Below are 24,830 nucleotides of genomic sequence, written 5' to 3'. Positions count from 1 at the left end.
TTTCTTATTGTAGCATCTGGGTTCTACATCTGTTTATATTAGTTACTATGCTGTAACTAAGCGGTGATGTATTACGGCAGTGTTACGTTACTACACCTAGTAGGAAATGCACATGCGCACTAGTGTGCCCGGGAGAACTGTAGAGCACGAGAGGTTTTGACTAAACGAAAACTAACTGTACTCCCGTCTCCTGCCTGGTCATTTCTCCACAACACAAATATTACAGTCATTATGGGGTATTGTGTGTAGATTGGGGGGGGGGGGGGGGGATAATTTTAATACATTTTAGAACAAGGCTGTATTGTAACAAAATGTGGGAAAAGTCAAGGGGTCTGAATACTTTCCGAAGGCACTGTATATATGTACAGTACCAGTCAAAAGTTTGGACACACCTTCTCATTCCACGGTTTTTCTTTATTTGTTCTATTTTCTACATTGTAGAATAATAGTGAAGATATCAGAACTATGAAATAACATATGTAATCATGTAGTTACCAAAAAAGGTGTTAAACAAATCAGTAAATTATGTATTTGAGTTTATTCAAAGTAGCCACCCTTTGCCTTGATGAGCACACTCTTGGCATTCTCTCAACCAGCTTCATGGAGGACAGTCCATCATTACATGGTCAGTCAAAATGGCGCTGATAGAGGGCAGCTGTTCTTCTAGCCCCTAGGCAACTTTGCAGTATTTTTCATGTTTTTTCTTACATTATTAGGTCAGAAACTTGTGTTATTACGTACAGCCGGGAAGAACTTTTGGATATCAGAGCGGTGGTAACTTACCAGCATTACGACCAGGAATACGACTTTCCCGAATTGGATCCTTTGTTCGTACCCCCGAGGGCAATAGAACTGTTTCCAGAGGCTGATCCAAAACACCGCTGGCGGAGTAGACGTACTCAGAGTGGACTTCCAAGTATATACAAGTATATTACTCGCTAATGTTCAGTCTCTGGACAATAAAGTTGATGAGCTGAGGGCATGGATTTCCTTGCAGAGAGACATCTGGGATTGTAACATGCTCTGTTTCACGGAAACATGGCTCTCCGTACAGCCAGTTGAGTTCTCAGTTCAACCAGCAGACAGGATTAAATCTCTTCGGGAACTACTCATGGTGTGATTATGATAATATACAGGAACTCAAGTCCTTTTTTTCACCCGACCTAGAATACCACAATCAAATGCCGACCCTATTACCTCCCAAGAGAATTCTCTTCGGTCAGTCACAGCCGTGTATATTCCCCCTCAAGCCGATACCATGCAGCCCTCGAAGAACTTCACTGGACTTTATGCAAACTGAAAACCACATATCCTGAGGCCAAATGTATTGTAGCTGGGAATTTGAACAAAGCAAATTTTAGGAAAATACTACCGTAGTTCTATCAACACATTGACTGAAATACAGTGGCTTGTGAAAGTATTCACCCCTTTGGCATTTTTCCTATTTTGTTGCCTTACACCTGGAATTAAAATTGATTTTTGGGGGGTTTGTGTCATTTGATTTACACAACATGCCTACCACTTTGAAGATGCAAAATTGTTTTTTTGTGAAACAAACAAGAAATAAGGCAAAAAGCAGAACTTGAGCGTGCATAACTATTCACTCCCTCAAAGTCAATACTTTGTAAAGCCACCTTTTGCAGCAAGTCTCTTGGTATGTCTCTATAAGCTTGGCACATCTAGCCACTGGGATTTTTGCCCATTCTTCAAGGTACAACTGCTCCAGCTCCTTCAAGTTGGATGGGTTTCTGCTGGTGTACATCAATCTTTAAGTCATACCACAGATTCTCAATTAGATTGAGGTCTGGGCTTTTGACTAGGCCATTCCAAGACGTTTAAATGTTTCCTCTTAAACCACTTGAGTGTTGCTTTAGCAGTATGCTTAGGGTCATTACCCTGCTGGAAGGTGAACCTCTGTCCCAGTCTCAAATCTCTGGAAGACTGAAACAGGTTTCCCTCAAGAATTTCCCTGTATTTAGCGCTATCCATCATTCCTTCAATTCTGACCAGTTTCCCAGTCCCTGCTGATGAAAAACAGCCCCACCGCATGATGCTGCCACCATGCTTCACTGTGGGGATGGTGTTCTCGGGTGATGTGGTGTTGGGTTTGCGCCAGACATAGCATTTTCCTTGATGGACAAAAAGCTCAATGTTAGTCTCATCTGACCAGAGTACCTTCTTCCACATGCTTGGGGAGTCTCCCACATGCCTTTTGGCGAACACCAATTTTTTTCTCTAAGCAATGGCTTTTTCTGGCTGCTCTGTGCAGTGTACGGCTTAAGGTGGTCCTGTGGACAGATACTCCAATCTTCGCTGTGGAGCTTTGCAGCTCTTTCAGGGTTATCTGTGGTCTCTTCGTTGACTCTGATTTAATGCCCTCCTTGACTGGTCTGGGAGTTTTGGTGGGTGGCCCTCTCTTGGCAGATTTGTGGCCATATTCTTTACATTTTTTAATAATGTATTTAATGGTGCTCCGTGGGATGTTAGCAGTTTCTGATATTTTTTTGTACCCAACCCTGATCTGTACTTCTCCACAACTTTGTCCCTGACCGGTTTGGAGAGCTCCTTGGTCTTCATAGTGCCGCTTGCTTGCTGGTGCCCCTTGCTTAGAGGTGTTATGTAATGTAATGATTGAAATAAATTACATTACATGTTATGTTGGCGGACAATTTTTTAGCTACACTATCCTTACGAACCGCATAGCATTACAGCAGTATGTACCGGTATGCTAGTTACCTAACGTTAGTTGGCTACTAATACATCGAACTTGCCATGCAGTATGTTAATTATATGCTAACTACGCAGCTTTTATTGACTTGATTATTCACTTCATTCTTAGCTAAGTGGTATAGTCGTTGTGCCTTCTCCATGGACATCGTTAATTCTGGCCATCTACTCCTATTTCAGAGCACTCTCGTCTGAGTGTTCCAGAGCCCAGAATAACTGAATTTATGAACGCTCAAAACCTGTGGCATGTGTTGGTAAACGTCGGCAAAAAAAATAAGCATAATTTTGCCAGCAGTACATTTACAGTCACCAACACTCTGGATAACATGAAAACAGCCTAACCAGCTCTGTTTGGGCAAGTAAAATGGTTAGAGTGAGGTGTTCTCTCATTTGTGTCTGGAAGTAGCTAGCCAACCTTAGCTTGGGTGCAGTTGTGAGGTCAAAACGCTCGGATCAACTCTACTCCTCGGCCAGAGCGTCCAGTGTGTGCTCTGAGTTTACAAACGGATAATCTGACAATGCTCTGGATTTTCAAATGCTCAGAGGGCACTCTGGCACTCCAGATTGAATTTACGAATACACCCGAAATCATAAAATGTCTAGCTAGTTATGCTAACAAGCTAGCAAGAGGTTGCAGAGCAACAGCATCAATTTCCGGTAGACAGGGAAAATGCTAGTACGCTCAACTGAAACGATACTGTTCGTTTACAGTATGCTAAAATGAACTCGTGGTGTATACACTAATTATGTAGTATACAGTATGTTAATATGGGTATTCGAACATAGCTTTAGTTTCCCTAGCATGTTTTTCAAATGCTAAATTATCTGAAATTGATTGTGTAGCTTATCGAAGATGATTTGGACATGCAGCACGACATGCATGGGATTTGTGCCACAAATGCTAAAATGTGTGGATTTGGAAACAGTCACAGGGTAACTAAACCAAAGCATGGATTGCTGTCATCTTGTCCATAGACTACTTACAGGGTTAGGAAACCAATATGTAATTTGTGTATGATTTAAATTGGCTGCTTATTACAGACCAGGAGTGTTGATCTAGGATCAGTTTTGACATTTAGATGACAATTAATATTACATGGACATGATGGACCTGATCCTAGAACAGCACTACTACCCTGATCACAACCTGCATCTTTACTTTTTGATCTTCATAGGTGTTGCGTAATGTCAATCACAGCACCCTGGCTACTAGGTAAGTCACTTGATAAGTTAATTATGTCCTGTTTCTATTTCTTTCTAGGACTTTGACATTGACATTGTGTCGGTGATCAACGACACTGTGGGCACCATGATGACCTGTGGATACGATGACCATCACTGTGAAATAGGCCTAATTGTCGGTGAGTTTCACCAGGATCCTGTTGCACGTATATGGGGATTATTGAAAATGTGTGACATGGCATAGTAGGGTTGGGTGTCTGATTTGACAGACAACGGTTTAGCCTATTTGAACTTGACTGGCGCCTCAGTGACAGAGCACAGCACGAGTGGCATTCCAAATATTTTCCCTATTTGCCATAACCTATTTCAATAAATGTTATTTACATTTTAGTCATTTAGCAAACAATCTTATCCAGAGCGACTTATAGTTAGTATATTCATCTTAAGATGGCTAGGTTAGTCAACCAAATACTGTATGGGGCGGCAGGGTAGCCTAGTGGTTAGAGCGTTGGGCTAGTAACCGAAAGTTGCAAGTTCAAATCCCCTAGCTGACAAGGTACAAATCTGTCGTTCTGCCCCTGAACAAGGCAGTTAACCCACTGTTCCTAGGCCGTCATTGAAAATAAGAATTTGTTTTAACTGACTTGCCTAGTTAAAAAGGTTAAAAAAATAATAATCTGTCATAGTAAATACATCTTTCCTCAATAAAGTAGCAAAGTCAGAACTAGTTGTGGGGAAATCAAATTCGTGCAGGGGTTGATGGCACACGCGGGGAGCCCAGCCAACAGCGTGTTGCAGTAGATGACAAGTGCCTGGGTTAGGGAAAGGGGAATACCTAGTCAGTTGTACAACTGAATGCCTAAAACTGAAATGTGTCTTCCGCATTTAACCCAACCCCTCTGAATCAGAGAGGTGCGCGGGCTGCCTTAATTGACATCCACGTCTTTCGCGCCTGGGGAACAGTGGGTTAACTGCCTTGCTCAGGGGCAGAACGAGAGATTTTTACCTTGTCAGCTCGGGATTCGATCCAGCAACCTTTTGGCCCAACGCTCTAACCACCAGGCTACCTGCTGCCACTAGGACCTGTGCCACTTCCTGTGTGAGGTAGGGTCGTACTCTAAGAATGTTGTAGAGCAGAGTCACTGACTTTGATATTTGCAGAGAACGCCAGGGTGTTGTCCAGGGTCACGCTAAGGTTCTTTGCTCCCCGGGAGGGGGACAGTCTTGAAGCCTGACTGGTTAGGGTCAAGAAGATTGTTCTGAGAAGATAGCGAGAGAGTTGGTCAGAGACCGCGCGCTGAAGTGTTATGGAAAGACAATAATGAGTGGATACCGGTCTGTAGTGTGACGTCAGAGGGGTTGAGTGTTGGTTTTGAGGTGGGGAGCGACTCTGGCCATTTTGAAGGCAGATAACGCAGCTAGTGGTCAGGGATGAGAGAAGTGAGGAGTGGCAGAAGGTCCCCAGACATGGTCTAGAGGGGATAGGGTCGAACAAGCAGGTTGTTGGTCGGCCGGACCTCACTAGTCTCAGGATTTCATCTGGAGAGAGAGGGGAGAAAGAAGTCAAGGCGTAGGATAGTTGTGTGAGTGGGACCAGTGGACTCAATAGGCTGAGTGAATGAGGAGCGGATGTCGTCAACTTTCTTTTCAAAGTAGTTGACAAAGTCGTAGGGAGGGGTTGGAGAATTAAGGAGGGAGGAGAAGGTGGAAAATAGTCTCCTACAGTTAGAGGCAGAAGCTTAACATTTTGATTGATAGAAAGTGGCTTTAGCAGCAGAAGATAGAGGAGGGAATGAAAACAAAACTTTCGCTCAGCTGCCCGCAGCCCTGTAAGCTCGCAATGAGTCACTCAGCGACAGAGTAGGAGGGGAGGGCTGAGCAGAAGGGGAGGGCTGAGCTGGCCGGGAGGAAAGGGGACAGTAGGTGTCCTAGGATGCAGAAAGGGAGAAGAGTAAGGTCGAAGAGGCAAATTCAGGAGACAGGTGGAGAAGGATTTAGCAGAAGGGAGAGATGATAGGATAGAAGAAGAATAGTGAGAGCAAAGATTGCGACCGCATGACTATCTGTGTAGGGTTGGAGGAGAGGGAGACAGAAAAGGAAACAAAGTAATGATCAGAGACCTGGAGGGGGGTTGCAGTGAGATTAGTAGGCAAACAGCCTCTAGTAAAGATGAGGTAAAGCGTATTCCCTGCCTTGTGAGTGGGAGGGGACTGGGAAAGGGTGAGGCAAAGAGAGGGAAGAAAGAGTTTGAAAGAAATTAATTGAAGGCAGACATCGGGAGGTTGAAGTCGCCCAGTACGAAGAGCGGTGACCATCAGGAAATTAGCTTATCACGGTGTCAAGCTCATTGAGGAACTCAATGTACCTGGTGGGCGATAGATGACAACAATGTTAAGCTGAAGTGGACAAGTGACAGTAACATAGAATTCAAATGAGGAGATTGACAGGTGAGTGAGGGAGAAAATATCGTTTCCATTTAGGAGAAATTAGTAGGCCTGTGCCACTTTGACATCCAGATGCTCTCGTACAACGAGAGAATACGTAGTCTGATGAAGAGAGCAGCTGGAGTAGCAGTGTTCTTTGGGGTGATCCAGGTCTCCGTCAGGGCCAAAAAGTCTAGGGACGGAATGGCAGCATAGGCTGAGATGAATTCAGCGCCCTTGACCGCAGATCAGCAGTTCCAATGCTATACCTGTTTGCGTCTAATGCCTAGGAGACGCAAACAGGTATAGAAAACACACATGGTTGCCAATGCTACAAAAGAGCAAAAGGAGATAATTTGAAAATAACAAGGTTAGATCCTCAAGTGAGAGTGGTGCCTTCCTCGAACAACTCGGCAGAACTGTCTTCGTTTCGGCGACGAGACCGGCGCTGACACGACTGTCGCTTACAGCTGGGGCTGAGAAAACAGGGGAGACTTAAGTACTAACACTAATTGCTAATTATCTTGCAGAGGTGAAGTGCACACCTCCCGGTACTAATTGTTGATTTCCTAGGAGAGGAGAAACCACTCCCCCTCCAATACAGCCACTGATTACCAAAACAACAACAGTCACAAATTGCCCTGCTCATTAATCCTGGTTGATGTGTCAACAATCAGCTGCAAGTTATGAGCAGTCAGCAGTTCACACACCAAATAGGCTACTGGGAAGAGAGACAGCACTTAAAGTAGATGGCCCTAGCTAGCAAAAAGACAGTACTAGACAACAACAGATTAAGAAAATACTTATACTGAACGCAAGAGAGAGCAAAAATTCCACCAAAGCAGTGCATAATGTCCAGTCAGAAAATATTGTTTTTCTCTATGTCGGATACAAGGGCCATATAGCCTAAACTTGTAAAAAATTTAAATAATGAACACTTCCTAAGTATCTAGCAGTGAAAAAAAAAATGTAGGCTATATTCCTTTCTTTTTCCATTCGATAGGCTTTGAATATGACTTTGGGCTAGGCAACGCTTTCATCGTTTTAAGCATGCATGGCTTTCTCCTGATCAAACAATGAATAATTCTAACGGGAGTTCCATCTCAAAAAGTTGCTTCAATGGTCTAAAAAAATGTAAGGTAGCCAGAGTAGGGATGGGCATTTTAAATAATTTCACTATCGAATAATATCTAGATTTTTTTCCCCTCTAATATCTGGATTGTCGAAATACATGTGTTTAAAAAAAAAAAAAATCGCTGTTTAAACTTGGTAACTGGCTTGCTGTGCAGCTTGGGAGATCTGTTTGCTTGCAGCAGTGTGGGGGATGGGCAGGGGCCAATGCAACTGAGGACAGACGATTTTTACGCGCTTCAGCACTCAGCGGTCCCTTTCTTTGAGCTTGTGTGGCCTACCACTTCGCGGCTCAGCCGTTGTTACTCCTAGATGTTTCCACTTCACAATAACAGCACTTACAGTTTACCTGGGCAGCTCTAGCAGGGCAGAAATTTGACAAACTAACGTTGAAAGTCACTGATCTCTTCAGTAAGGCCGTTCTTCTGCCAATATTTGTCTATGGAGATTGCATGGCTGTGGCTCGATTTTTATACACCTGTCAACAACGGGTGTAGCTGAAATAGCCGAATCCACTAATTTGAAGGGGTGTCCACATACTTTTGTAGATATAGTATATATCACAATGTTTAATGAGTACATCATCACAATAGGACAAAGGTTGAAATCGCCCTACCCTATGGCACACTTCCAATGTTTTGAGTGAGGTAAAAGGTACTGAGCCCTTAATCGATACAGTCCACACACAGGCCTAATCAATAGGACTCAATGTTCTTGCTCCCAATCTTCTCACTCCGTATGTTCTTGCCATAAACAAATCCCCTATGTATTTATTTTGACAGTGAACTTTCTCAGTCAGGATTTTCCATAATCATGGTAGCACCCACATTAAAGAGATTCTCCAGTACTTTTGTATACTTTTAATCCAGTAGTTCTGAAAGTAGCACTCATGAGCCAAAAGTGGTCTCCGAAAATTGCGTATGACGTCACATACAGTACCAGTCAAAAGTTTGGACACACCTACTCATTCAAGGGTTTTTTGTTATTTTTACTATTTTTTACATTGTAGATTCTTCAAAGTAGTTTCCCTTTGCCTTAATGACATATTTCCACACTTGGCATTCTCTCAACCAGCTTCATGAGGTAGTCATCTGGAATATATTTCAATTAACAGGTGTGCCTTGTTAAATGTTTATTTGTGGAATTTCTTTGCTTCTTAATCTGTTTGAGCCAATCAGTTGTGTTGTGACAGGGTAGGGGAGGTATACAGAAAATAGCCCTATTTGGTAAAAGACCAAGTCAATATTATGGCAAGAACAGCTCAAATAAGCAAAGAATAAAACGACAGTACGTTATTACTTTAAGACATGAAGGTCAGTCAATGCAGAACATTTCAAGAACGTTGAAAGTCTATTCAAGGCAGTCGCAAAAACCATCAAGAGCTATGATGAAACTGGGTCTCATGAGGACCGCCACAGGAAAGGAAGACACAGAGTTACATCTGCTGCAGAGGATAAGTTCATTAGCATTAACTGTACCTTAGATTGCAGCCCAAATAAATGCTTCACAGAGTTCAAGTAACAGACACATCTCAACATCAACTGTTCAGCGGAGACTGCGTGAATCAGGCCTTCATGGTCGAATTGCTGCAAAGAAACCACAATTAAAGGACACCAATAAGAAGAAGAGACTTGCTTGGGCCAAGAATCAAGAGCAATGGGCATTAGACCAGTGGAAATCTTTCCTTTGGTCTGATGAGTCCAAATTTGAGATTTTTGGTTCCAACCGCCCTGTCTTTGTGAGACGCAGAGTAGGTGAACGGATGATCTCCGCATGTTTAGTTCCCACTGTGAAGCATGGAGGAGGAAGGGTGATGGTGTGGGGGTGTTTTGCTGGTGACACTGTCAGGGATTTATTTAGAATTCAAGGCACACTTAACTAGCATGGCTACCACAGCATTCTGCATTGATAAGCTATCCCATCTAGTTTGTGCTTCGTGGGACTATCATTTGTTTATCAACAGGACAATGACCCAATACACACCTCCAGGCTGTGTAAGGGCTATTTGACTAAGGAGAGTGATGGAGTGCTGCATCAGATGACCTGGCCTCCACAATCACCTGACCTCAAACCAATGGAGATGGTTTGGGATGAGTTGGACCGTAGAGTGAAGGAAAGGCAGCCAACAATATGTGGGAACTCCTTCAAGACTGTTGGAAAAGCATTCCAGGTGATGCTGGGTGAGAGAATACCAAGCGTGTGCAAAGCTGTCATCAAGGCAAAGGGTGGCTACTTTCAAGAATACAAAATGTATTTTGATTTGTTTAACCCTTTTTTGTTTACTACATGATTCCATGTGTTATTTCATAGTTTTGATGTGTTTACTATTATTCTAAAATGTAGAAAGTAGTAAAAATAAAGAAACTCCTTGAATGAGTAGGTGTGACCAAACTTTTGACTGGTACTGTATTTGCAGAAAACATCATCTGAAACACAACCAAAACATATTGCAAAGGCATGCAACAAGTTTGTAGAGTCACAAGCTTGATATCATTGCATGCTAGGAATATGGGACCAAATACTAATCTTTTGACTAAATTGAATACACTATATGTGAATTTGTCCAAATACTTATGACGCCATCAAATGGGCGGACTACATATGTAAAGTGCATTTATTTCTAGACGGTAAAACAGACATGTATAAAATTACCCTTAAAAAGAAGGTGACATTCTGTTTAAAACATTTGAACTATTGTTCAACAAAACAAACATTTATTTTGCTGATCATCCCAAAAATGTAGCTGGCACAAAGCACAGCAGGGATACTCTGTTGTAACCAAGCCTGGAGGGCCGGATGGAGTACTATTAGTTTCCAGATTTGAGAGAATCCTTGAATTACAGTATGGAGCCGAGCTCAAGACCAGTGTAATGTAGGGCTCACCTGGGCCTGGAAAGAGGTGTCTAAAATAGCCCAGGACAGAAAGAGATAGAAGGGGGGCCCTTTTGAGGCCTTAAATGCCACATGGCGTGATGAGGCCTTGGTAAGTAAGAAGTACAGTATGACCATGTCTGTTGCTGCCCCCCAGGCACTGGCACCAACGCCTGCTACATGGAGGAGATGCGTCACCTGGAGCTGGTGGAAGGGGACGAGGGGAGGATGTGTGTTAACATGGAGTGGGGGGCATTTGGGGACGATGGCGCTCTGGATGATCTTCGTACAGACTTCGACCAAGAGATCGACGCTGGCTCCCTCAACCCCGGCAAACAGCTGTGAGTGACACAGACAACTGGCCCGCCCTCTACTTCTACCATACTGTCTATTACACTAGTCCTCACTGTCTGTTGCCCAATCCCACCTGGAAAAGATATCAACCTCCAGCTGCTATATACATCTGGCTTTGTGTTGAAAGTGTAATTTTCAGCTTGTTAAGTATCACCATCAGCATTTATTCACAGCTAGCCAAGTGTTGTTGTAAATGTGTGACATCCTGCTGTGTGTGTGTGTAGGTTTGAGAAGATGATCAGTGGGATGTACATGGGCGAGCTGGTGCGTTTGATCCTAGTAAAGATGGCCAAGGAGGACATGGTGTTTCAGGGTCACACCACCCCTGACCTCGTCACCAATGGACAACTCCAGACCAGCTTTGTCTCTGCCATCGAGAATGACAAGTTAGTAGTTTTAGTAGTTTGTGTACGATATGTGGGCCGATCTTGATATAACTTGGTTCATGATGATGATGATGATGATGATAATAGGTAGTAAATGTAATTCATACAAATACCAAACTGAATGTTATACTTTATAAGCTGGGTGTGTCACTGAGGTGGTACCATTTTCCTGACAGAGACAAGGAGGGTCTGGCGAGTGCAGAGAAGATGCTGAGGGGGCTGGGCCTGGACCCCTCTGTGGAAGACTGCGTGGCCACTCGGAGGGTGTGTCAGGTGGTGTCGACCCGGGCCGCCCATCTGTGTGCTGCCACCCTGGCCGCTGTGTTAAGACAGATCAGAGACAACAAGGCTGCAGAGAGGCTGAGGACAACAATAGGAGTGGACGGCTCTGTCTACAAGAACCACCCACAGTGAGTGGGGCGGGAGGGGGGGTGCGCAAGGTGTGTGTGTGCAAGTGCATGTGAGAGTGTGTGCGAGTGTGTGGGTTTGCGTGTGTGTGAGTGCTTGCGTGTGTATTAGTGCGCGTGTGCGCACACGTGTGTGAGCATGGAGATACTGTAATCTGGGGTTATCTCTAACATAGTTGGGGTCAATGATGCTGCCATTGCAGCTCCCATCAATTCAGAAGAGAACAGATGAAGTGTTGCACTTGACATGGCGCTCCGATAATCTACTCTGAGGCACTACTCACTGAAGTATAGAAGACATACTCTTATTTCTATTAGAATTAACTAAACTAGACTGCACAGTGTAATTACAGTGGAATGGAATCTCTGATCTTAAAGCTCCCATGCAGTCTTTAATTATTTATTTTTATCATCACTGTATGTCTAATAAATCACTGTGTTTATTTAATAAAAATAACTCCAAATTATATGTTTTATAATGTTTTTCCTTGAGCCCAGGGCTTAAAAAAAGTTTGGTCCTTCAACCACTGTGGTAGGTAGATAAAAACAATCTATCAGCCACTCAGATTTTTTACCTTCCAAAAATGTTTTTGTTGTTGCTAAAATTACACCAACAAACAGAAAAAACGGATGAACATGCTTTGTAAAGTTTCCAAAACAATAATACATTTATTACTAGTAAGGTAGCCTGGCGGGTAGGAGTATTGGGCCACTAACCGAAAGGTTGCTGGATCGTATCGCCGGCATGTCTGTAAATGTAATTCTGACCCTGAGCAAGGCACTTAACCCCAAACAACAACTGCTCCCAGGGTGCCAAAGATGTCGATTAAGGCAACCCCCATCACCACTCTGATTCAGCCACCGGCACCACTCAAGGACATTCAGAGACTTGTCCTGAAGCCACTCCTGCATTGTCTTGGCTGTGTGCTTAGTGTCGTTGTCCTGTTGGAAGGTGAACCTTCGCCCAAGTCTGAGGTCTTGAGCGCTATGGAGCAGGTTTTGATCAAGGATCTCTTTGTACTTTGCTCTGTTCATCTTTCCCTCTATCCCGACTAGTCTCCCTGCCACTGCAAAACATCCCCCTTTTTATACCTGTGCACAGCGCTTCTAAAAATGAAGCTTTCACTCAGCTCTTCACGTGGGCACAGCCCCCAGCCAGGCAGCGTTGCAGTGCAAGGTAGGACAGGTTAAGTAGAATTCGTAGTTCTTTGACTTAGTACAATTTAATTTACCAGCTATGAAACAAAACAGCAGAAATTATTTGAAAACAGCTACTGTAGAATTTGTTTTGCTATAAATGTGATCATACTTGACTATTTTTGTTGTGAAATGCTCGCACTGTGGAGCCCTGACCCCCCGCCAACGTGGCTAGTGAAATAGACAATTTACCCTCCAATGCCAAAATTTACTCGCATTTGGCGGGTGGCAGGTGTTAATTTTAAATCCTGCCTTAGGCTTTTGGCCATTGAAATGCTCAGTCTGATCGTGTGGGCGTTAGGACACAAATTTGAAGATATTTACATACAAAGCCCTGATTGGCTGATTGGATGGTCTAATCCTGAATGCTGATTGGTTAAAACCACATTCTAGTGTCTATTCCGGAAGTTACCACAGACGTTAAAATGCCTATTTACTCTGTTCCATCTGACAGCGCAATCCACTGTCTCATCAGCCCAGCCAGGCAACTTATAAACTTGATCTCCACTCTAAAAAGCAGTGGGTCAGAAGTTTACATACACTCAATTAGTATTTGGTAGCATTGCCTTTAATTGTTTAACTTGGGTCAAACGTTTAGGGTAGCCTTCTACAAGCTTCCCACAATAAGTTGGGTGAATTTTGGCCCATTCCTTCTGACAGAGCTGGTGTAACTGAGTCAAGTTTGCAAGCCTTCTTGCTTGCACACACGTTTTCAGTTCTGCCCACAAATTTTCTATAGGATTGAGGTCAGGGCTTTGTGATGGCCCTCTAATACCTTGACTTTGTTGTCCTTAAGCCATTTTGCCACAACTTTGGAAGTATGCCTGGGGTCATTGTCCATTTGGAAGACCCATTTGCGACCAAGCTTTAACTTCCTGTCTGATGTTTTGAGATGTTGCTTCAATATATTGACGTAATTTTCCTGCCTCATGATGCCATCTATTTTGTGAAGTGCACCAGTCCCTCCTGCAGTAAAGCACCCCCACAAAATGATGCTGCCACCCCCGTGCTTCACGGTTGGGATAGTGTTCTTCGGCTTGCAAGCGTCCCCCTTTTCCTCCAAACATAACGATGGTCATCATGGCCAAACAGTTCTATTTTTGATTCATCAGACCAGAGAACATTTCTCCAAAAAGTGCGAGCTTTGTCCCCATGTGCAGTTGCAAACCATAGTCTGGCTTTTTTATGGCGGTTTTGGAGCAGTGGCTTCTTCCTTGCTGAGCGGCCTTTCGGGTTATGTTGATATAGGACTCGTTTACCTGTGGATATAGATACTTTTGTACCTGTTTCCTCCAGCATCTTCACAAGGTCCTTTGCTGTTGTTCTGGGATTGATTCGCACTTTCGCACCAAAGTACGTTAATCTCTAGGAGACAGAACGCGTCTCGTTCCTGAGCGGTATGATGGCTGCGTGGTCCCATGGTGTTTATACTTGTATACTATTGTTTGTACAGATGAACGTGGTACCATCAGGCATTTGGAAATTGCTCCCAAGGATGAACCAGACTTGTGGAGGTCGACATTTTTTTTCTGAGGTCTTGGCTGATTTCTTTTGATTTTCCCATGTCAAGCAAAGAGGCACCGAGTTTGAAGGTAGGCCTTGAAATACATCCACAGGTACACCTCCAATTGACTAAAATTAAGTCAATTAGCCTATCAGAAGCTTCTAAAGCCATGACATAATTTCTAGACTTTTCCAAGCTGTTTAAAGGCACAGTCAACTTAGTGTATGTACATTTCTGACCCACTGGAATTGTTATACAGTGAATTAGAAGTTAAATAATCTGTCTGTAAACAATTGTTGGAAAAATTACTTGCGTCATGCACAAAGTAGTTGTCCTAACCGACTTGCCAAAACTATAGTTCGTTAACAAGAAATTTGAGGAGTGGTTGAAAAACGAGTTTTAATGGTGATTGAAAAACGAGTTTTAATTTTAATAATGTATATATATTCTATATATATTCTTAATCTGTAGTCTAGGACCCTATAAATGTAAGGAGGGTCTTATAACCCCTCCCCTTCTATTAATACAACATAAGCATAATCAATTATTATAATACATCAAACATTTGGTACAGCCCCTATCATGACCCCTAGGTGAACCTGAAGCAAGGATATGCATATTCTTGATACCATTTGAAAGGAAAAACTTTGCAGTTTGTGGAAATATAAAGTGAATGTAGGAGAATATAACACATAAGATATGGCAAACAAAAAACATGCATTTCTTTTTTTTTATCATCTTTGAAATGCAAGAGAAAGGCCGTCATTTCAGATAGGAGACTGTGTAATTTAGATTTTGGCCACCAGATGACAGCAGTGTGTGCACAAAGTTTCAGACTGATCCAATGAAGAATTACATTACTGCACAATATTTTGTATCAAGTCTGCCAGGAGTTTGCCCAAATGTGCCGAATTGGTCAATTGATACATTTTCAAGTACATAACTATAGAGAACATACAAAAATACTATGGTAATAAAACATTTCAGTTTACACACTCAGGAATGTCATACATAATAGATTATTAGCTTATACACTAACTTTCAAACATCTAGATGGCGGGGTAGGTGTGGAGCTAGAGATAGCAGTGGGGTCAAACACTATCCCCAGTTCCTACATTTGAACATAAAAAATAGATTTTATCAAACAAAACTATGCAACATTTTTATCTCTGGGACCTTCAGGATGACAAATCAGAGCAAGATTACTGAATGTAAGTACACTATTTACCTTCAGAGATGAATGTATCAAACCAGTTGCCGTGGTAAACGTTTTTTGTTGTTCTGCACTCTCCTCAAACAATAGCATGGTATTTTTTCACTGTAATAGCTACTGTTAATTGGACAATGCAGTTAGATTAACAAGAATTTAAGCTTTACGCCTATATAAGACATGTCTATGTCCTGGAAAGTTGGCTGTTGTATAAAACGTCATTCTAGTCACTTTAGCACACGTTAGCAACACCCGTCCCATAGAGGTTAAATTAAGTGCTACCATTTTCTTCCTCTCCCCTCTTGTGGACATTGCTACTTCTCTGTGATACCCCTGGTTACATAGTCTGAGACATTGTCATACATTGTTTGGAAAATTTCCTCTCACTAGCTCTACATGCCAGATTGTTGAATAAAATGTAATTTAAACTTACTCTTCCAGTTATCTATGCGGTTGGTCCTTTTGCGGGTAGGAATTTATTAAACCGGGAAAAGATTATTAAACCGCTAGCTAGCTAAATATGCCAAACTTTGGTAAACTGCTAGCTAGTTAACTTACAATGCATGTAATGGACACTGCAAAACTAGCTAGGTAGGCTACTCCATAGACCAAGCTATGGTAAGACAAGGGAGCCAGATTTCAGACAGGACAAACACTGCAGTTAACTAAGCTAGATTTCCTCGACTAAAAACAACCAAAGCCACAACACAAACCATAGCCGAGAAAACAAATCTCTTTGTTAAGAAACAGTAAGGTAGTTATGAACCGCATATAGTAAATGGTGGAACCCCAAACACACATGTAAACAGCCTCAGTTTAGTTTTGCACTGCAAGTGTGCAAATGCATGTTAGCATCAGACAATTTACCGGACTCGACTGACAGCATCGCTGTTTCAAACATGTACATTAGAATAAATTCCAGTTCCGGCAGTCCTGCCTTCTTGTCATTATTATAATCCAAATTTGTGCTGACTGATTAACACAGTGTCAAGTTTGTTTTCAGTCTGTTCCCAGAAGTCGCCATCCACAAGTAAAAAGTAGTCAGGGGGTGCGGGTGCTGACCACAGTGCACACAGGTAAAACTACATTAGAATCATTGAGGGGGTTCAATTTACCTTGCCCGTGTACCTGTGTAGGCCTGTTTTGTACTGGTTGAAAGTTGATTGCATTTGATTTGGAACCGGGCTACCTCCCGGGCGTGATCCAGGTGCCCCGCTCTGTCCGTCAACTAAGTCGGCTCAAAACAAAAGTGACGTAATTAAGCACGTGTAGTAATCAAATCAAAGTTTATTTGTCACGTGCGCCGAATACAACAGGTGTAGACCTTACAGTGAAATACTTACTTACAGACTATAACCAATAGTGCAAAAAAGGTATTAGGTGAACAATAGGTAGGTAAAGAAATAAAACAACAGTAAAAGACGGGCTATATACAGTAGCGAGGCTATATACAGTAGCGAGGCTATAAAAGTAGCGAGGCTACATACAAACACTGGTTAGTCAAGCTGATTGAGGTAGTATGTACATGTAGATATGGTTAAAGTGACTATGCATATATGATGAACAGAGAGTAGCAGTAGCGTAAAAGAGGGGTTGGTGGGTGGGTGGGACACAATGCAGATAGCCCGGTTAGCCAATGTGCGGGAGCACTGGTTGGTCGGCCCAATTTTTTATTTATTCGTTATTTTACCGGGTAAGTTGACTGAGAACACGTTCTTATTTACAGCAACGACCTGGGGAATAGTTACAGGGGAGAGGAGGGGGATGAATGAGCCAATTGTAAACTGGGGATTATTAGGCGACCGTGATGGTTTGAGGGCCTGATTGGGAATTTGAGGTAGTATGTACATGAATGTATAGTTAAAGTGACTATGCATATATGATAAACAGAGAGTAGCAGCAGCGTAAGAAAGAGGGGTTGGGCAGGGCACACAATGCAAATAGTCCGGCTTGGGGGTAAAAACTGTTGAGAAGCCTTTTTGTCCTAGACTTGGCACGCCGGTACCGCTTGCCATGCGGTAGTAGAGAGAACAGTCTATGACTGGGGTGGCTGGGGTCTTTGACAATTTTTAGGGCCTTCCTCTGACACCGCCTGGTGTAGAGGTCCTGGGTGGCAGGCAGCTTAGCCCCAGTGATGTACTGGGCCATACGCACTACCCTCTGTAGTGCCTTGTGGTCAGAGGCCAAGCAATTGCTGTACCAGGCAGTGATGTAATCAGTCAGGATGCTCTCGATGTTGCAGCTCTAGAACCTTTTGAGGATCTCAGGACCCATGCCACATCTTTTTAGTTTCCTGAGGGGGAATATGCTTTGTCGTGCCCTCTTCACGACTGTCTTGGTGTGTTTGGACGATTCTAGTTTGTTGGTGATGTGGACACCAAGGAACTTGAAGCTCTCAACCTGCTACACTACACACCCGTCGATGAGAATGGGGGTGTGCTCAGTCCTCCTTTTCCTGTAGTCCACAATCAACTCCTTAGTCTTGGTTACGTTGAGGGATAGGTTGTTATTCTGGCACCACCCGGCCAGGTCTCTGACCTCCTCCCTATAGGCTGTCTCGTCGTTGACGGTGATCAGGCCTACCACTGTTGTGTCGTCTGTTAACTTAAGGATGGTGTTGGAGTCGTGCCTGGCCATGCAGTCATGAGTGAACAGGGAGTACAGGAGGGGACTGAGCACGCACCCCTGGGGAGCTCCAGTGTTGAGGATCAGCGTGGCAGATGTGTTGCTACCTACCCTCACCACCTGGGAGCGGCCCGTCAGGAAGTCCAGGATCCAGTTGCAGAGGGAGGTGTTTAGTCCCAGGGTCCTTAGCTTAGTGATGAGCTTTGAGGGTACTATGGTGTTGAACGCTGAGCTGTAGTCAATGAATAGCATTCTCACTTAAGTGTTCCTTTTGTCCAGGTGGGAAAGGGCAGTGTGGAGTGCAATAGAGATTGCATCATCTGTGGATCTGTTTGGGCGGTATGTAAATTGGAGTGGGTCTAGGGTTTCTGAGATAATGGTGTGGATGTGAGCCATTACCAACCTTTCAAAGCACTTCATGGCTACGGACGTGAGTGCTACGGGTCTGTATTCATTTAGGCAGGTTGCCTTTGTGTTCTTGGGCACAGGGACTATGATGGTCTGCTTGAAACATGTTGGTATTACAGACTCAATCAGGGACATGTTGAAAATGTCAGTGAAGACACCTGCCAGTTGGTCAGCACACGTCCTGGTAATCCGTCTGGTCTCGCAACCTTGTGTATATTGACCTGTTTAAAGGTATTACTCACGTCGGCTATGGAGAGCGTGATCACACAGTCGTCCGGAACAGCTGATGCTCTCATGCATGCCTCAGTGTTGCTTGCCTCGAAGCGAGCATAGAAGTGATTTAGTTCGTCTGGTAGGCTCGTGTCACTGGGCAGCTCGCAGCTGTGCTTCCCTTTGTAGTCTATAATAGTTTTCAAGCTCTGCCACATAAGACGAGCGTCGCAGCCGGTGTAGTATGATTCAATCTTAGCCCTGTATTGACGCTTTGCCTGTTTGATTGTTCGTCGCAGGGCATAGCAGGATTTCTTGTAAGCTTCCGGGTTAGAGTCCCGCACCTTGAAGTGGCAGCTCTACCCTTTAGCTCAATGCGAATGTTGCCTGTAATCCATGGCTTCTGGTTGGGGTATGTACGTACAGTTACTGTGGGGACGACGTCCTCGATGCACTTATTGATAAAGCCAGTGACTGATGTGGTGTACTCCTCAGTGCCATCGGAAGAATCCCGGAACATGTTCCAGTCTGTGATAGCTAAACAGTCCTGTAGTTTAGCATCTGCTTCATCTGACCACTTTTTTATAGACTGAGTCACTGGTGCTTTTTGCTTTAATTTTTGCTTGTAAGCAGGAATCAGGAGGATAGAGTTGTGGTCAGATTTGCCGAATAGAGGGCGAGGGAGAGCTTTGTACGCATCTCTGTGTGTGGAGTGGAGTACAAGTGATCTAAAAAAATAAAATAACTCTGGTTGCACATTTAACATGTTGATGGAAATTTGGTAGAACTGATTTAAGTTTCCCTGCGTTAAAGTCTCCGGCCACTAGGAGCACCGCCTCTGGGTGAGTGGTTTCCTGTTTGCTTATTTCCTTATACAGCTGACTGAGTGCGGTCTTCGTGCCAGCATCTGTCTGTGGTGGTAAATAAACAGCCACGAAAAGTATAGCTGAAATCTCTCTAGGCAAGTAGTGTGGCCTGCAATTTATCACAATATACTCTACTTCAGGCGAGCAAAATCTAGAGACTTCCTTAGATTTCGTGCACCAGCTGGTGTTTACAAATATGCACAGATCGCCCCCCCTCGTCTTACCGGAGTGTGCTGTTCTATCTTGCCGGTGCAACGTATATCCCGCTAGCTGAATATCCATGTCGTCATTAAGCCACGATTCCGTGAAACATAGAATATTACAGTTTTTGATGTCCCGTTGGTAGGATATTCGTGATCGTACCTCGTTTAGTTTATTGACCAATGATTGCAAATAACGTAAAAAAACACATAATGGCACAATTGGTTGGGCACCCATAAAACTGCTGCCATTTCTTCCGGCGCCATTTTGTCATTAATAAGTTGGATTGTGTGTTTTTACAGGCAAACGTGAATTGCTTTTTTAGACTATTGTATTTTAACCAAGCAACATAAATAAATGTTCAATCAGTACTGAATGAATGAACAAAATTATTTTGAAACAAACGCATCGAGAATTTAAATGGTCTGTGAATGTTTGTAGAACAGAGTTTGTAGTGTAATGGTTAGAGATACCGTCTGTGGATCTGAAGATTGTGGGTTCGCCTTCTGTAGTATACATTTTGACCATTATTTAGTTTATAGTTTGGACAGCCCCTTCCCGACTATACACACTTATTTTAATTTATTAGGTGGCTCTTAAAAGAGCCTTTGGGCTTGTGGAGTGGCAGGCAAATGGCAGTGAGTGTGGTGGTGTGTACTACTGTGTGCGTCTTGCTAGAACGGAGGAGAGCCAGCTCTGACTCTCAAAGAGGAGGTTGTTACCCTCCGTGCGATGCACGCCATACCTATGTTACTACCCAGGGGAACTGCTTTATTACAGAGGGGCGGATTGTGGGCATGCGCCTGTCACGGAGAAATGCAAACAGAAGCTGGTTGACATAGCGCCAGGCCATCTCTATGCGCTTATTGAAGTCCTCCTCCCACTAGAACATCCAACTCCTCTTGTGCGCGATGCCAGAGTAGAACACCATTGTCCCGGGGAACATTTGGATGACTACCTCCAAATCAGCTCGCATCTGACGCACCAGGGCTGTCACCTTTGTGTGTCCCAAGTGGTTTCCACCGAGGTGGATGACTATGATGTCAGGGGGAGCAGCAGCACCTCTGCAGGCGCAGAACATGGAGCAGTTTTCCCCACTTCATTCCTCGCTCTCTGAGCCACCTGTGACAGTAGTCAAGGAAGAGGTTGTGATGTTTTATTATAATTTTGTATAATCACCTGCCAGTGTAAAAACCATGGAAATTAGAAACAAAAAACTGTTTTAAGTGAGAAGTAGGCATTGGTCAGAAGGCAAAAAAAAGAAAGGAAATTCAGGAGAACCACAATGCCTACATCACCCATGAACTACCAAGGTTTTCTAGCACACAGCTTTGACCTACTAAAGTAGCGATGTTTGTCTATTGTGCTTCAAACAATGTGTAGGCAGGTTGCTTAGGATTCAAACCTTCTCAAACACCCTAATTAATACTCTTCAGAGGAATAATGGACTTTACAGTGTTTTGCTATTAAAATAATGTATATCTATTAGGGGTGTGCCGAGTACTCGGACAAAATGATTATCTAATGGGGATGGAGAATTTTCTGAATACGATTATGACAACTATTGGCTAGTTCTTCTGTCTGTAAAGAAACAGGCGGGATATCAGTTGAACAAGCTGCTCTCCCTCTGCTCTCATTTCTCCAGACAGACCCGTGTGGCTCTGTTAAGTCTCCCGTTCTCCAAACATCATGAGTGAATCCTAATCCGTAGCTAGTCATTGTTGTTAATTTCAGTTTTTTCCTGTCGACTTTTCTGAGGCCATATGGTTGTTTTTGCCTGTCTACTTGGTGTTGTTTAGTATGCCTACTTTGTCTGTCCATATAAGTATTCCATTGCAGACGACTACTGTCGTTATGTTGCGATCCCCATACTTTTTTGCTATTATTATTTCTTCTTGCCCAGTCATGTTTACTGAGTGACAGATAATTAGAAAATAAAATTACAAATGTAGATGGTTTATTTTGATTGTGCAAATGTGTTGGCATAAGTTTCGGGAAAGAAGTTTTGCTCCTCTCAAAATTTAAACAATATATGGGGCAAGTGAATTAGCCTACCTTCATCTAAATCTGTCTGGAATAATTGCAGGCAGTAGTAGCCAGCCATGCATTAGACTATTTTTTAGCCTCCTTTGTTGAGAAATTGAATAGGACTAAGTAAGTAAATCGTGCATGTTCATCTGTCAGGGTCGTTTAACAACGTGTGTGTGTGTGAAGGAACTAAAAGATGCACTCTGAGTGATTTTGCATTAATGCACACTTGAGGCTTCACCGGCATTTAAAGCGCACTTCCAAATTTTCCGTTCACGAGTAAATCCAATTACCAGTATCAAGTGTGATAAAACGTATACAATTACCAATACGAGTATGATGAGATCGGTACACCCCTAATATTTATCATTAGTCTGTATGTATTTTTAGATTTAGCCCCTATTGTAGGCCTAAATGTGTTTTATTGTAGTGTCATCATCTTTACTGCAAAAATAAATAGAAATACAAACATAACTTTAATCTACATATTCCTTTGACAGGTAATGAACTGTCCATTGATTAGCACAGCAATTGATTAAACAGGACCCATATTTGCAAAACAAGTGGTTTTGAGCTTATGTCAATATTACACAGATTAGCTAATGGTTCCAGAAATCAGGAATGCAGACAGGTTCTATAGACCTTTATCTGAGGGACTGTGTCCAACACACCACCACCTGTTATGTTGCACACCTACTAACCAAAAAAGGATGTGATTATGAAATATATACACTGAATAAAAATATAAATGCAACATGTTAAGTGTTGGTCCCAGGTTTCATGAGCTGAAATACAAGATCCCAGAAATGTTCCAAATGCACAAAAAGGTTATTTCTCTCAAATTTTTGCACAAATTCGTTTACATCCCTATTAGTGAGCATTTCTCCTTTGTAACATGTAACCACGCCAGCCCAGGACCTCCACATCCTGCTTCTTCACCAGCGTGATCATCTGAGACCAGCCAACCGGACAGCTGATGAAACTGTAGGTTTGCACAACCAAAGAATTTCTGCACAAACTGCCAGAAACGTCTCAGGGAAGCTTATTTGCATGCTCGTCATCCTCACCAGGGTCTTGACCTGACTGCAGTTCGGCGTCGTAACCAACTTCAGTGGGCAAATGCTCACCTTCGATGGCCAAAGGGGAGCTGGAGAAGTGTGCTTTTCAAGGATGAATCCCAGTTTCATCTGTACTGGGCAGATGGCAGACATTGTGTATAAGTGGAATGGGATAATGTCTTAGTGTGGTGTGTGAAGAATCGAGTACTTTACCTTATATGCATTACAAATCACTTTATTGTGGGAGCACCTTCTCTAAGCGTATGAGTTAGGCTATTTGAGAAGGTTTGAATCCTAAGCAATCCTGCCTACACATTGTTTGAAGTACAATAGACCAACATAGCTACTGTAGTAGGTCAAAGCTGTGTGATAGAGCATGGGTGAAGTAGGCATTGTAGTGCTCGTGAATTTCCTTAATTTTTCGGCTTCAGAGCAATGCCTACTTCTCACTTAAAACAGTTTTTGGTTTATAATTTGTGTGCGTGTGGTTCCGTGAGGTGTTGTTTTAGCTGTTTTGTTTTTTTAAACTGATTTTACTGCTAGCTTGAGTTACCTGAGGTGGAGGAGAGTTCCATGCGTTTCCTAGCCTCTGTTCTGGACTTGGGAACTGTGAAAAGACCCCTGGTGGCATGTTTTGTGGGGTATGCAGGGGTGTCTGAGCTGTGCGTTAGCTGTTTGAACAGTGCTTTCAACATGTCAATCTCTCCTCTACTTTGAGCCAGGAGAGATTGACATGCATGTTCTTGATATAAGCATTACGTGTACATTTAAGGGCCAGTCGTGCTGCTCTGTTCTGGGCCAACTGTAATTTGCCTATGTGGTCATGACTCAAAAAATGAAACGCTATTGCACATTGTCAAGTTTTATTTGAATAAATTCCAACTCAACTTGATACTCAAACAATCTACACCTCCCTGAGTTTCACAGCACTCAGAGCATGAGTCATATAAGGTACTGTTTGGAATTTTTTACCCTTTATATATTAAAGACGAGTGAGGAAGTAGACTTCCACTCGGATTCCAAAGAGGCAAGACTCGAATGCACTTCAGCTCCAGTCGTTTCAGGACATTAAAAATGAAATGCTATGGACATTGTCGAGTTTCATTTGAATGAATTCCAACTCAACTTGACAACAATCTACACCTCCCTGAGTTTCAATCTACAGCTCCCTGAGAGCATGACTACTCAGAGCAATTCTCCTAGAATAGACTTAACTAAATGACACAGTGGATGAGGGAAATTACAATGGAGTTGACCCTTACATCTCAAGTGCCAGTTAAAATTACAAGACCAAGTAGGAAATGGCTTATACATACAGTACCAGTTAAAAGTTTGGACACACCTACTCATGCAAGGGTTTTTCTTTATTTGACTATTTTCTACATTGTAGAATAATAGTGAAGACATCAAAACAATGAAATAACACATGGAATCATGTAGTAACCAAAAAAATGTTAAACAAATCAAAATACACCCAGATCCTTACAGAATCACGCACCAGAAAATGGAGTCAGCAGGAGTGCAGACAACCCCCCTTTGGCGGTCGAGGAGCGCCTCCAGCAGCATGCGACCATGTTGCAACGTCTCGGCACCGCCAAGGATCGCGTGCTGCAGACGATGGACCGATGGGAGAGAGGAGGAGTTCTGCCAGCGCCTCCACTGGCACCACTACAACAGGCACCACAGTTCACCCCTTCTTCACCCGGTCCCAGTGGGTTTCGGCTCACGCTCCCGAAGGGAGTATGATGGGACATACTCCAGCTGGAACTCTACCTGGCGACCATCCACCCGGCTCCTTCGGGACGTGAGAGCGTGTCCGCCCTCGTCTCCTGTCTCTCAGGGAAAGCCCTGGAGGGGGCCAATGCCGTATGGGGGAAGGAGAAGCGGTGTTGGACAATTACGCGGAGTTCACCTGCCGCTTTCGGGCAGTTTTCGACCGGCGGGTGAACGTCTGTTCCACTTGAGGCAGGGGACGAGGAGCACACAGGAGTTCGCCTTGGACTTCCGGATCCTGGCCGCCAGCGCGGGATGGAACGAAAGGG

At 43.4% G+C, this 24,830-nt stretch overlaps 1 protein-coding gene across 1 annotated transcript in view; it reads left to right on the top strand.

The window, feature by feature from the left end:
• The window catches only part of LOC129826536 (hexokinase-2-like), a 75,346-nt gene that overhangs the window by 25,243 nt on the left and 25,273 nt on the right, over positions 1 to 24,830 (top strand). The window contains exons 6-9 of the mRNA XM_055887390.1: positions 3,989 to 4,088; positions 10,492 to 10,675; positions 10,913 to 11,074; positions 11,251 to 11,484. Of these exons, the coding sequence (XP_055743365.1) occupies positions 3,989 to 4,088; positions 10,492 to 10,675; positions 10,913 to 11,074; positions 11,251 to 11,484 (680 nt within the window). The remainder of the gene's footprint in view (positions 1 to 3,988; positions 4,089 to 10,491; positions 10,676 to 10,912; positions 11,075 to 11,250; positions 11,485 to 24,830) is intronic.

This window comes from Salvelinus fontinalis, chromosome 28 (assembly GCF_029448725.1).
Source record: "Salvelinus fontinalis isolate EN_2023a chromosome 28, ASM2944872v1, whole genome shotgun sequence".
NCBI classification, from domain to species: Eukaryota; Metazoa; Chordata; class Actinopteri; order Salmoniformes; family Salmonidae; genus Salvelinus; species Salvelinus fontinalis.
Note: the sequence above shows the minus strand (reverse complement) of the source record. Positions and strands in the feature narration are given on the sequence as shown.